Below are 14,268 nucleotides of genomic sequence, written 5' to 3' on the forward strand. Positions count from 1 at the left end.
CGAAGCAAAGTTGTATGTAGCTACAGCCTCCGGCGTTTTCCGGAAAGAAATCAGACGTACGCCGACGAAAGAGAGTTTCCGGCGTGTCTGTCGACGGTGAGGCGTAGCGGTGTTGGTCGAGATGGTGAGAGCGTGACGCGTGTCCCTGCGAAGCGGAGGATTGAAGCACGTGGCAGCCTTGTCTCGATTGTGTCGGTGGTGGTCTTGGGCCTGGAATGTGTGGGCTAGAGTAGGCAATGAATGTAAGGCCTGTTGTTTGTAGTTTTTTTTAGCCTCTTATGTTTTAATGGGCTTGCGGATTAGAGTTGTATTGGGTTTATCCCTTGTTCTTGGCCTATGGGCTTTTTAATATAACTTTGACGGAAAAAAAAAAAAAAAAAACGAGGAAGAAATTAAGAAGCACTAGATCAATCGATTGGTTTTCCTTTTTAAGTGTATATATATAAGGCTACTACTGATAGACTGTCTGGTCCCCAAACCTTTTCACCTATGAACTTGTATATTGGTGACTAAGTAATAATCGTCATAATTTAATCTAACATGTTAAATACCGACACATTGATCAAAAGGTTATCGTCTGCTCAAGTCAGTTATATTGTTTTTGTTATATTGCTTAGATATATCATATATGTCATGACCCAAACAAACATACAAATGTGGCACAAAAAGATATATGCACAACAAAACGGAGGAGGAGGAAAAAAAATAAACGGAAGGATGAGCGTAGTGGATGTAGAACAAACGCATTGAAAAAGAAACACTGAATGTTGAAACTATGAGGGTGGGTTCTTCACCATGGAACAAGCACATTCAACAAAAGTAGTATTGTTGATTTCTTTTTAACTTCTAGTATTGTTGGTTTTGACATAAGATTCTTTTCTCGATTTTCTGATGTCTTTTTGTTTTGGTATCATTCATATTTTTGGGGAAACAATTTGTGAATGATGGCTTACTAGCTACTTGTTGCAATTATCTCGCTAATGCGATCGCAATAATCCTTGAAAAAAATCAAAATTGATGGTGTACATTCTTTTTTGAATTTATGAATATTGATGTTTTGCATGGTAATAAATCATAGTAGATATTTTAAAATCAAACTTACATAGATATACAATGTTATATATTCAATAAGTAACATTTAAATAATATAAATGTTACTAACTAATTTATTATTAACATTTATATCTTGTCAAATATGTTAAATAGAAAATTATAGAAAATTAATATTTACTATTATCTCAGAGTTCGAATACATGTTCTGACCTAACCCAAACTTGATATATAGTCCCATCAAAAGAGATCTGATTGATCTTATTCAAAATCGGTTTAACTTAAAATTAGTCAGATAGGTCTAACTTAAAACTAATCTTATAATGTAATGCCAGTTACAAAAAAAAAAAAAAAAAAACTAATCTTATAATGAAATATTATAAACAATAATGGTTAGACGGACCAAAATTTCGAAGGGTTCGTGAATGAATAATGATACTTATTACGTGTGTATGTACATACATATCTAATGTTTTTTGTTTGACAGATTATATATAACGAAATTCCTTAAATAATGGATAATGATAATGCCGGAATACAGAGTTAGAACATGAAATTGCATGGAGAATAGAAATGATGTTGAGATGCCACTTTTGGTATCACATAACGAAGCATTCATTTCATTCAGTCCTAACTAAAATTGAAAAAGGGAAAATATGTAATTATCAAGTTGCCACGCCTGATATTTGGTTCTTTTTTCTTTGTTAAGTTTGTAATTTCCCGGTCGATAAATATTATATTATTAACTGACGATCTAACAATCGTATGATATTTCTCGGTATACTTCAACATTGGTCCTCGCCCCTCGGTCAAGCAAGCAAAGCAAACATGCGTTACACAATCCCAATCTCACATAGTTGTACATTCAAGGCTGCTTGATATATGTAGTTGTAACTTTTATATAAAAATTAAATGTATATATAAGAAATAACATCTTGTTTTAATATGTTATACAATTCACGCATCCCACATCCCACTTTTTAATTTTTTTTATGTCGATTTATTAATATATAAATCTGCATCCTATTAAAATTGTTATATGTAAAAAAAAAAAAAAACTATATGACAATATGGAGTTCTGTTGAAGAATAATTGAAGTAAAACGTAACTAAAAATCTGGTTTAAACAATAACTAGATTATGATCCGCGCTTTAGAAGCGCGGAATATTTTACGATGAAAATTTTTACTAATAACTTAACAAATATTTTGGTAACTTTTAAAGAGTGTATTTAAAATATTTTTTGCATTTAAATCAGTGTTTCTAAATTCAACCCGATTGTGATTATACCGGTTAATCCGGAGATCTGACAATTCAATTTAGGTTTTTAAAATATTCATATTAACAAAAATCACTAAAATTCGAGACTAACCGATTGAACTGATGGATGACCAATATGTAATCTAATTTGATTTAAATTGTAATAGTTTCATAATTTGTAATCTTATAATCCAAATTTTAAAGTTCATTATTTTGCAATTTATGAAATTATGATGTTTCTACAAAATTTTAAAGAGAAAATGATAGATATAAAATATTAAGATTAATTATTGTATTGTTTGGAAACATTGATAGTAGTATAAAATATATTGTTTGGAAACATTGATAGTAGTAAGAAATAAGTATATTGTTTGGAAACATGGATAGTAGTATAAAGAAATGAACATTAATGATTTAATGTAGGTTTAACTATAAAGTATAAATGTGTATTTAATTTAAAAACTTACAAATAAATGTTAGGTCCAATAGAATGTTTCTGTTTTAATAAGATAGATAACCATCCTGTTCAGATATTTAAATAAATAATATACTAATGTAGTTGCAATCATATTTTTGCGAGTATAGCTCCATAGATTTACTGGATGTATAATTTGACTTTAAGCATAATCTTACTTGATTTCTTAACAAGACTATATGTAGTATTTGACGACAAAATAATTTATACGTAATTCGTACAATTTAATAGACTAGTAATATAGCGCATGGTTAATGTGTAATGCTGCAGTGATCATGGTTGTCATTGGTACGCCGTGGACAAATTATAAGAGTGTTTAATCTTGTTAGAGAATTTACTTCAAATATTCTCCCACTATTTTTTAAAGATCCATGTTCTAAAAAAAAAATTGTTTTAAAAAATATATATTTTTACTTTTTCAATGTATTATTTAATGAAAATCTGTTAACTTCAAGAAAATTAATTGTGTTTATTGGATTTTTATTGGTTAAAGATTATGGAAAATTGTTATTCACAAAAATCAATGTATTTTTAATGTGATTTCTTAATATATGTGAAAAATCTAGAATATGTATCTTTAAAAAACAGAGGGAGTAATAAGTTGATTACCATTTTTTAAATAACTTCAATCAAAAATACCATACAATTTAGGTTATGATTTGGTCATTGTTATTTAGTGTTTAATATTTAAAGGGTGGAATTGTGTTTATAAACTTTTATAAATGAATATTAAACATTTATAAATTATTTAAATATTTAGTTTAATTCATCACAATTTAGAGTATTTATAAATTTGATCATCTTATAAAGATAAATTTAAAAATTGCATTAAATTTATGATAAATTAGAATTACTCCGCTACACCATTTTCATCTCGAACCAAAGAAAAACAACTAATCTGAAATCGTATTTTAGCAAAAAGGAAACTAATAGGAAACGGTACTCACTAAAAAGTACAATATATCTTTCAGTCCACTATATTTTATATATCCTGTGTATAACTTTATTTAATATGTTTATAATCTGGTGGTTTTGTTCAAAAAAAAAATCTGGTGGTCATAAGTTTAATATATGTATACACAGAAACAAGTTTGTTAAAAAAATATTTTATAAAGTCGGCAAAAATATATAATACACTTAAATAAAGTATTTTAAAAATAATTAAAATCCCAAACATAATTTTTGGAAAGAAACAAAGAGAAAATCGATTCACCAAAGCCAAATTTTACCACTTAAAATTACAGATTTCTTTGCCATTTAAAGTTTATACGAATGGCTAATACTACTCGAACCCAGTGTAAAAATTCCAACAAATTTTTTTTTACCACTAGGTCAAAGCGACTTGGTTAACCAATGCCAAATTACTTTCAAATATCAAGATAAACAAGAAAATGAAACCAATACTAATCCAAAGGTAATCAAGGAAATGAAACCAATACCATTTCACACCTATTTTCTTAATCTTATTGTTTTTTTTTTATATTTTATATATATATATATATATATATATATCATTATTGAATTATAAGTTTAATTTTAAAGTATTTAACTAACTTGTTATTATAATTATGTTTCTAGTTTAATCATTATAATATTAAATAAAAAATAAAGTAAGTTTGTATAGAATCAGTTTTATACATATATTTTATGAAACTGTAAAGATTATTATGCAAATAAAAAATTTATAACACTACTTATATCCTTATTTTTTTCCTTAAAATGCTGTATTATTAGAAAAATATTTCCTTTGTTTTTTATGTTTTCTTTTATTTTGATTTATCGTTGCAAATTCCTCAATAACTGATAGTGAGAATTCTGCTATAGCCGGAACAACAATTCAGCTAATGAAACAGAGAACCCATCACGAGTGGAGAGAAATAGCCAATATAGACCAATCAAGAACCTGACCAATCTGAGAGCTATTGTTCTTATCCGGTGTAACCAAAAACAATTCCTCTTATCCGGTAATATATAAACTAAAATATCACGAGATACAAGGTAGGCCTGGGCTTATGCCATCGTCTTCTGATTCTCAACAATCAATTAACCTCGCCAATCTTTTGATAACATGATTGATAGCTTTTGAAGTGATATAAAATTTGGATTGCTAACATTTGAAACGACTATATAGATGTCTTGCGGTACTATACTGATAAACATAATTATGTAGAACCGGCAGATTTACATTAACTTCGATAACAGTTTTACCAATCACAAATTATTATGTCATTGTATTCTACATGTTTTCTTTTCTTCATGATTTTGAAAATTATGCAATGTTATTATCAACCAGAACTAACATACCCACCACCTAATGGAAAACGATGAACAAACACAAATATTAGAGAGGACTCAGAAACGCACAACTCATAAAATATCTTTTCTCATTACAGAACACAATAAAACATAACAGAATCAGAAACGCACACTAATTAGATCTCTCACAGAGACATATACGCATGCATGCATACACAACATACAAAAAACAAAACACAAACTCTCATCATCTTTCTCGTTTCATTATGCCTGCAATCATGATTTGTTGGTCTCTTAACCCGCATGCTCCTCCACCTTTATATCCTCCAAAATCTCTCCTATAAATACCACTTCTCATCCACTTATCACCACTACCTCTCTCTACACACACAAAGCCAAGATCCTCTGCTCTGAATCTTATTGCAACTTCCTCTGTTCTGTTTTATCCCCACATCTTCTTCTTCTGACCTCCCAATGGCAGTGTCTGGGTTCGAGGGATTCGAGAAAAGACTCGAACTTCGTTTCTTCTACGACGACCACAAGGACAACTCCATAACCAATAACAACCCAATGGGCCTCCGTTTAATCGACTTCGAATCTCTAGACCAAGTCCTAACCGAAGTGCAGTGCACGGTGGTCTCAGCCGTAGCGAATCGTAGCTTCGACGCTTACGTCCTCTCCGAGTCGAGCCTCTTCGTCTACCCAACCAAGATCATCATCAAAACGTGCGGCACCACGCAACTCCTCAAATCAATCCGACCGCTGATCCACCTCGCGCGTGACGTCAACCTCACGCTACGCGCGTGCCGCTACTCCCGCGGCAGCTTCATATTCCCCGACTCGCAGCCGTTCCCTTACACGAGCTTCGAAGACGAAGTCTCCATCGTCGAAGAGAGCCTCCCGAAGTCTCTCCGTCACCGTAAAGCCTCCGTCATGACGCCGTCTAATAATAACAATTCACGTGCTTGGCACGTGTTCACCGCGAGCGCTGACGTGGACCCGGACGAGTCCCTCGTCGTCGTCGAGGTCTGCATGACGGAGCTCGACCGAGTCAGCGCGAGGAGCTTCTTCAGACGGGACGACGAGGAGAGAAACAGCGACTCCGCCGGGAGAGAGATGACGCGGCTGAGCGGCATCGACGGGATAAACGCGAACGCGTTTATATGCGACTTCGCGTTTGATCCCTGCGGTTACTCGATGAACGGAGTCGACGGGGACCGTTACTCCACCATCCACGTCACCCCCGAGGACGGTTTCAGCTACGCGAGCTTCGAGTGCGGGCTGTCTCTCCACGACGGCGGTCGCGGAGATATCGCGGAGGTGTTGACCCGCTCGATCGATGTCTTCAGGCCGGGTTGCGTGTCCATCGCCACCACTTACAACGGCGAGGGTTATGACCACGAGGTGACGAAGCGTGTGGAGCGCGTCTTATCGAAGAAGCTCGGTTTAAAGTGTCGGAGCAGGCTTATGGACGAGTTTCCGGGCTCCGGAACAGTCGTTTATCAGTCGTTCACGCCTCGCCGGTAAATAGCTTTCACCGGAAGGAGGGGAAACAAACAAAAAAAAGGGTTTTAGGTTTTGAACTTTTAATTAGTCGAGAGGTGATGACGTGGAGGGATATTATTGGTTGATTGGGTAAGGAAATATATAAGTGGGAACATATGATCATGCGCCCCACTTTACACTTGTGGCAATGTCACGCCTATGCATTTTTGAGGTTCTGTGTTGTAGAATTTTAGTGGGGGATGGTAAAAAAATGTTTGTTTTATTTCTTTGTTTTGTTTTTCTTATGTTTTTTTTTTAAAAAAATTATCTTAAATCTCTACATGAGAATCTTGATATATATGGTTGCAATTAATTTATTCATCACCTATGTGAGAAGTATTATGTGGTTTAACCTAAGACCATCTTTACTGATGTTCATTAGCAAAGCCCTTATGTGGGAAAATGTAGGAATTGAGGAGGAAAGAGAAGGGAAAAGCCCTTATTTAAAGGCTGGCCCTTACTTTCCACTGAACAAAAAAACAAAAAATTCTTAGTTAAGGGACAAAGTCCAGTCCCTCTAATAATGATGCCCTAAATAGAAAAGGAGAAAACACCCAAAAAGAGATTGAAAAAATATACAAATATGACGCGTAGAGCAAAAACATGTTCAAAAGTTATGCTCAACCAGCTTCCGCTATGGTTAGCAAAACATATGTATCAAGTCAGTATTAGTATCACCTGATACACATTGGTCAAATTAGCATTGGTGTCATCATAATCGTCATATCTTACAAAGTTCAAATTCAGTATCACCAACACAATCTGATCATAACATTAAATCCTGGCAATGTGCATGTATAAGTGCGTTAGAGGACAAAAGTATAAAAAATTACTCTCAACTCTCAAGTTTCGCTTTTGCCTATTGACCTTTTAAATAAGAAATTAACATATATGTCAATAATCGCGCATGTAAACTCTATTCACTCCCAACATACTAAAAAACAATATGCACGTGACAATCATTGGTTAAAAGTTTTTTAAAAAAAACAATTTTGTTATGTCCAGTAGCAAAATCACTTTTGAACTGCACTATGATATCACTTTGAACTGCACTAAGATATTCTATGAGCAGTGGAAGCCACTCCGCTCTGAAAATTTTACTTTTACAAAGATCGATAGCTTTTTTCTTTTTGGAACACACATAAAGATCGATAGCTAATTCATTATTTTCCTTTAAAAACCATAACTTAATCAATTAAAAAGAATCAACAAGTCACAAAGATATCTAGTGAAGGCAGAAGGAAAAAAAATATGAAAATATAGAGTTTTAAGAAGCTTCACTGCTCTTCTTCAATGTCAATTCACCAAATCCCTCAAGCAGTAAGGCTTGTTAGACTTACCCTCCTCTTTCTTCTTCTTGTTCTGTGCCGTTAAAAGTCTTTGTTGTTGTCTCTTGTAGTTTTGTTATAGTTTTGGTATTTTTGAGGGCTTATGTGTGTTGTTCCGTGGGAGTATTGTGGTTAATGAACGTCTTCTAATCCTAAACTCTATAGTTATACACACAAAATTTTAACTGTAATCCATTTGTATCAAGCTTTGGAGTTTCTAAACAGCTTCTTGAAAGAAAAATTCAATCAAATCTTTGACCGGTTAAACCGGGTATGTATCTTTTTGTGTTGTTGTTAACTAGGTGGTGTGTTCCATTTCTTCCTCTGTTCTTCGAAGCTTCCTATAACCGCAGATTGGTTCTTATCACCGAGTCTAGAAGCAAAACTCTCGTAGCAGCCTCTCACATCTACTCTCTCCAGTATCTTTACTTGTTTCCCACGCAGATCATCTATCAATACCTGACCATCTTTCGACTCATCGCCTTCAGCGATCACTCTTATGTGCTCAGCTCGCAGTCTCGGCTTCAGTGAAGCGTGATCCTCTCCCAAGTAAACCGCTCCAAGAACTTCCCTAAGAACATGTCCTGCAATTAATACACACAAACTTTTATGTGCTCGGCTAAGCCAAAAATCATTTGCGTCTTTTAGATGAAACAGAATGACGACAAGAGAGGCTTTTACCACGTGCGCGTATCTCCTGTGCTTGTGATGAAGCGCTTGTAATCTAGCAAGCAGACGTTTCACAAACAGACTTTCCGGTGTTTTCGCAGAGGAATAGAGTCTATCGAGCATTGTTTGGAAAGAGCTCAGCTTCCGTTGGGTTGCTAGAGGGATGAGTGTGATGTTTAGACCGGATTCAAGAACGGTCTTAGCTGCTAGAGGATCAAGAAACATATTGAACTCAGCGTATGCGTTCTTAGGAACCGTGAATGTGTTCCCTTTGTCTGGTTTCTCACGGCTAATGTGTCCTCCCATGATATAAACTTCCTACAATTTTTCACAAGAAGCCATGTTAAGTTAAAGATCGGATGTTGATGAAAGTAAACCGAATGTTCTTGCCTTGATTAGTGAGGATGAGTTTTTATCAGATGAGATTATCTTTGCCAAGCTAGTCAATGGTCCATTGGTTAGTACAGTGATCTTAGATGTTCCATTTACAGATTTGGTCACGTTCTTCCAAACTTCAAGTGCAAGAGGTTGTCGAAGTTCAGGCCGATCAGTGTCCCTAGGAGCTCCATCTGTCATGGAGTTCTCCGCAGTGTATCTGCATGCATGAATAGGTATATATATTTTATCTTTCACAAAATTATACTGTACTCCACTTATTTTATCTTAAGGTGATGTTTTACATTAATGCACATATATTAAGAAAATTAAATTTTAAAAGTAGTATTAAAAATACAATTTAAATATATCTTTTTAGTTTGAAAATTACACAAATTTTGATAAATATAAAGTTACCTAGATATGTGAAAATATCTTGTATTATAAAACAACAAAATTCACCTAAAAGATCATGTATATTAAAAAGAGTATATATTAATATATTGTTAGGTATTGGTTTTTTACCTACGAGGGCTTCTCGGCAGATCACGAGCAAAACCGTAAAGAGTGTCGGAATCAAGAAACCCGCCACAACCTTGAGGAATAGCCTTGATGTACTTGCAATCTCCAACCGGTGGGAATATCGGGTCAGATTGGTTTAATGCGAACATGTCTCCAAGACCAACCGGTATGTCGTCACGACCCATCATATGAAGCAGATCATAGACCACATCGATTGTTGCTGCATTAGCCCAACCGGTTGGGCTCACAATAATGGCCTGTCGAGTCGAGACATAGTAGGTATTAACTGCTAAGATACTCAAGACAACAACATTTGTAATTACTGAAAATAATTAACATGGTTCTTATGTAAATTTTATCTAAAGTAACAAGTAACAGTTATATCTATGACTATAGGCACCTTTAAATCGATTATTTCCACTGGAACTTTAAGAATATAGAAGAGAGAGAGGAAATCTCCTGCGCTCATGTCCATATCGAAAACAACAGGCTTTCCAAGCTGTGTTTTGCTAAGATCTGGTCTAAACAGTTCTTCTTTGTAGTATGGAAACTGAGATGAAAAGTTATACCTCCCTGTTTCTCCAGGTTTATTCAAAACCTGTTTATTATGTAAACAACTCTGTTAGTGTTCAAAAGAAAAAAAAAGAATGTAAACAACTCTATTATGTCAATCAAGTAATAAAACACCTATCCGTAACTTTTATCATGTAATTTTTCTCTGAAGATATGAAAACTTACTTCCAAGAAATCAACATAGAACTCTCTGTCAAGTTTGCTTTCGATGTTTACGTTAGGTTTAGCTCGTTTCGCGACCAGAACACGAACTGAATCAGGTCCAGAAGTCTCTTGTGTATAACCATCCTAATAATGTTAACGATGAAAGAAGGATTAAAATGAAAACAAATCAGAAACTCAAGAAGGGTGAGTGAAGGAACACACAAACCTTACACCTTCCTTTCCCACTTTTAGGTATGCAGATTGGATCACGCAGACCATTCTGAACATGACCACTGTGAACTCCTCCAATGGTTAGGTTAAACTTTGGAGTTTTTCTTTTATCAAAGAAAGGATTTGAGCCATCAGATTTTCCATAAGGTTTGTTTGAGGTAACAACGGTTATGTTCATGTACTCCATCTCGGCAAAATCATTCTCACCACTGTTGTTGTTATTTTTGCCGGAGTTTCTCATGATTGAGACTGCAACACCAGCCGTAAAGGAATCCCACATGAAGTAGCTCTGGAGAATGTCACAATGGTGATAGACTCATATGTTAGATGTCATTGATTTATTGTGATGATGAAATAAGCAAATTTAGAAAACACTTAAGTGAACACATCTATGTTGATTGATTATATAAAACGTTAGAAAATTATTTTGGTACATACCTGGTAAAACTCACTGTCGAACCAAGTGTCTCTAGCAATTTTCAAAGATAAGAAAACGTATTGAGCTTCATATGTTTTCTGGTTGTTTTCAAATGTCTCAAAGAATTGCTTGTTGATAGGTATTGTGTTGGTTGCATCTAGCGGAACAAGCGTCACTGGAACACCCGAGTGAAACACCTGTAATATATTTTCTCAAACGACTAATTGTTATTACTTTGCGCTTCATAGTGAATATATAAATACTTTGAAGAAAATGACAAGAATGAACCTGATAAGCAGCGAAAGGATCAAGGAACATGTTGAACTCAGCGTAAGGATTACTTGTATAGTCTGTGAACAAGTTCCCACGGTTTCCACATTGACGAGGTTGACATTGCCCCGCTGTGGAATTCGCCGGACAGCACCCGGTGGGATTTCGGGAACGTACACCACCGCCCATGACGTATATGTGTTGAATGTTGTGTTTGAGGTGAGGATTTGACATCATGAAGAGAGCGAAGTTTGTGTGTGAACCGATGAGGATCACGGTGATTGGACCTTCAGAAACTTTGTCGGAGATTACTTTCTGTGCAGTTGGTTGCTGGATAGGAGTGTATCTTCTGTTCCCCTGTTTTTCCCACAAAAGACATAACTAAGTAAACCACAATAACATTTTTTTTTTCATTTTTATACGTCCTCTGTTTCTTAAAATTACGTGTTAGATTTTTATTTTGTTTGTTGTATTTTCTTAAGATATATGTATTGAGGTTTTCAAAATATTATTTGCTTTTTCCTTTAAATATAAATCATCTGATAAGAACAAAACACCTTTTTGTTCCAAAATTAGCACACAATTTTTCCCCAAAAAAGTATTTATTAAAAGTAAAAAGATGCTTTTTGTTTTATATTTGAGTTTAGTGATTAGGATTTTAGTATTTATGGGTTAAAATTAAGAAAAGAGTTTTAAAATAATTTAATCATTTTAATTAATGCTATTTAAAAACATACATGCCATTTATCATTATTTTTGTGTTCTACCTTTGTATTTTGCTCAATAGAAAATGTGAGGGTTCTTTATATTTATTGAAGTATTGAAACGGTTTATTAATTTTGGCGATTTATATCTAAAGTCTGAAGCCATGGCTTCTTCTATGTACTATACCTTCTATCTATGCTGTGGATCGGATCTGCCAATCCTAAACATGCAGTTATATATACAATTTATTAACTACTAGGCTTGAATCTATTAGTAGCTGACAGATGTAGAAGTCGGATTACTTCTATACAAACCACCATAATTAGTTGCCGAGGGATACCAAAACAAGTGTCACAACAACAACACTCTCCACAAAGTTTGACAATTTATAAGTTTTTAAATAGTGGCTCAGTGGTTGCGACTAAAGTATCTTGGTTGGTGTGATGCGATAGGATATATATCACACTATTATAGTTTTTCAAGATAAACAACCAACACTATTATTCAGTATATATTTATATACGTTCAGTGTATTTATTTAGAGATGGTGCGGTCAAAGACTCGAAACATTTCTGTTTCACAGTTGATTTTGTTGATTATTTATATTGCCCAAATATAGAGAGAGAGAGAGAGAGAGAGAGAGAGAGAGAGAGAGAGAGAGAGAGAGAGAGAGAGAGAGAGAGAGAGAGAGAGAGTTTGGTTATTTATAGATTGCCGTATTTTCTTTTATAAAATTAAAGTACCATAGATATTTTTTTATTTTTCGATTTTTAATATTTCTTCTGAAAATGAAATAGAAAAGTTTTTTTCTCAACTTCAAATATTTTTGGACGTCTGTTATATATATATATATATAATATATATATATATATATATTTTGGTGTAAGTTATATATTCATATACTTATATCTGATCTAATATTAGCTAGGATTCTTTAACATTTGCACCAAAACTTTGTCAAGAAAAAAAAACATTTGCACCAAAAAAAATTATTAGCTAGGGTTTGTGACTTTGTGTTTTGAACTGTGAAGTGTATGTAATATTACCTGAGGAAGAAACTGTTTACGAAATCCATAGTTTGCGTCAATGTCGAGTAGGCCTCCAGAACCTTTAGGAACTGCTTGTCTGTATCTACATTTTCCTGTTGTTGTCATCCCCTATAACACACCCACGTTTTTCATTTCAACACAAAAGATTCGACAAAACATATCAAGAACTAGAACAAGAAGATAATAGAAGAAGAAGAAAAACCTGTTCGATGATCGGGAAATAACCACCGACATCGGAGAGAATAGTACCATCGTCGAGAATCCCACCTTCGCCGCCGACACCTACGGCGACATCGTCACGACCCATCATGTGCAATAAATCGTAAACTTGATTCACTCCGTGACCTGCGTTGGTCCACGCATTTGCACTTATTGTAATCCCCTGTTACAGAAAACAGAGCAATGATAAATAAAAAAAGAAAGGTGAGAGAAGAGGTAGATGTGGTTGAGAAAGTAGTGGGGCTTACGACGAGATCGAACTCTGATTTGTTTAGTTTCAAGAGGTAGAGTAGACCAAAGAGGTCGTCTGTGTCGACATCTGTGTCCACTAGAATACGATGTGGGCTAGACAGAACACACTGAAGATTTTGCCCTAAGAATCCAACTGTGATGAGCAAGAACCACAAACTCTTGCAAGTTGGACCCATCAACATCTTTTAGAAGAAGAAGCACAAAGATGGATACAGTGAAACAGAGGAAGAATATGAAAGAAGTATTCTGTTTCTTGTATAAAGCCGTCTTTTGTTTGTGGATACTATGAGGAATCAGCTCAAAGGAGACTGTTACATCAAGAAAACCCCAAAAAGGAAAAAAGATAAGATTTCTAAGGTGTCGTCAGAGTTTTGTTTTTTCTTAACGTCTTCTTCTTCAGAACTTTGTTTCTTATTGCAGAGTAACAGCTTAAAATCCTTGGTTTATATTAACATTGTGTGATAAGTATAGCTAAAAAAGAACAAAAAGGGAAAAAAGAAAAAAGATATACAGCCGTGCAGATGCAGAGAGAGAGAGAGAGAGAGAGAGGGGATGCCTCAAGAAAAAGAAGAGAGAGAAAAAGAGTTGGCAAGGAGGGACGAGAATCGATATTGAAAAGGTTATTAGCATCTAAATCAGGAATTGTAACTAAAAATACCGAAACTTTTTTTGTAAACTTATTAGTCAACTTCCTTCACAATGCGTCTTGAACGTTCCCTTAAGATATTGAAAATGTATTTTAATCAGCATAATCGGTTTTTAAAAAGGTTTATACTGGTGACAACAAGATGAACACATGTAAACATATGTGCGCGTATATTTAAATATGTGTGTATATGTTCATAGGTTATAAAGTCTTTTTATAGATACGTGGGAAACATGTTTGAATAAAAAAAACTTGTTTGAATTTTTTTATGTTTGCCTTATA

The 14,268-nt window shown here is 34.4% G+C and overlaps 2 protein-coding genes across 2 annotated transcripts; one reads left to right on the forward strand and one right to left on the reverse strand.

Annotated features, from left to right (window-relative positions):
• The first annotated feature begins 5,182 nt into the window (after positions 1-5,182).
• LOC108816169 (S-adenosylmethionine decarboxylase proenzyme 4) lies at positions 5,183-6,811 on the forward strand. The gene has a single exon (XM_018588741.2). It carries the CDS (start codon positions 5,515-5,517, stop codon positions 6,565-6,567), a length of 1,053 nt encoding a protein of 350 aa, XP_018444243.2. The 5' UTR covers positions 5,183-5,514; the 3' UTR covers positions 6,568-6,811.
• A 1,228-nt stretch (positions 6,812-8,039) lies between these two features.
• On the reverse strand, positions 8,040-14,003 carry LOC108829976 (nucleoside hydrolase 3). The gene is given in 13 exon segments (XM_018603584.2): positions 8,040-8,482; positions 8,485-8,497; positions 8,595-8,900; positions 8,973-9,177; positions 9,483-9,736; positions 9,880-10,077; positions 10,218-10,340; positions 10,423-10,716; positions 10,866-11,042; positions 11,134-11,472; positions 12,867-12,977; positions 13,072-13,251; positions 13,337-14,003. Coding segments are annotated over 13 exon segments (2,661 nt in total). The 5' UTR covers positions 13,523-14,003; the 3' UTR covers positions 8,040-8,207.
• Between the last annotated feature and the right edge of the window lie 265 nt (positions 14,004-14,268).

This window comes from Raphanus sativus, chromosome 7 (assembly GCF_000801105.2).
Source record: "Raphanus sativus cultivar WK10039 chromosome 7, ASM80110v3, whole genome shotgun sequence".
Taxonomy (NCBI): Eukaryota; Viridiplantae; Streptophyta; class Magnoliopsida; order Brassicales; family Brassicaceae; genus Raphanus; species Raphanus sativus.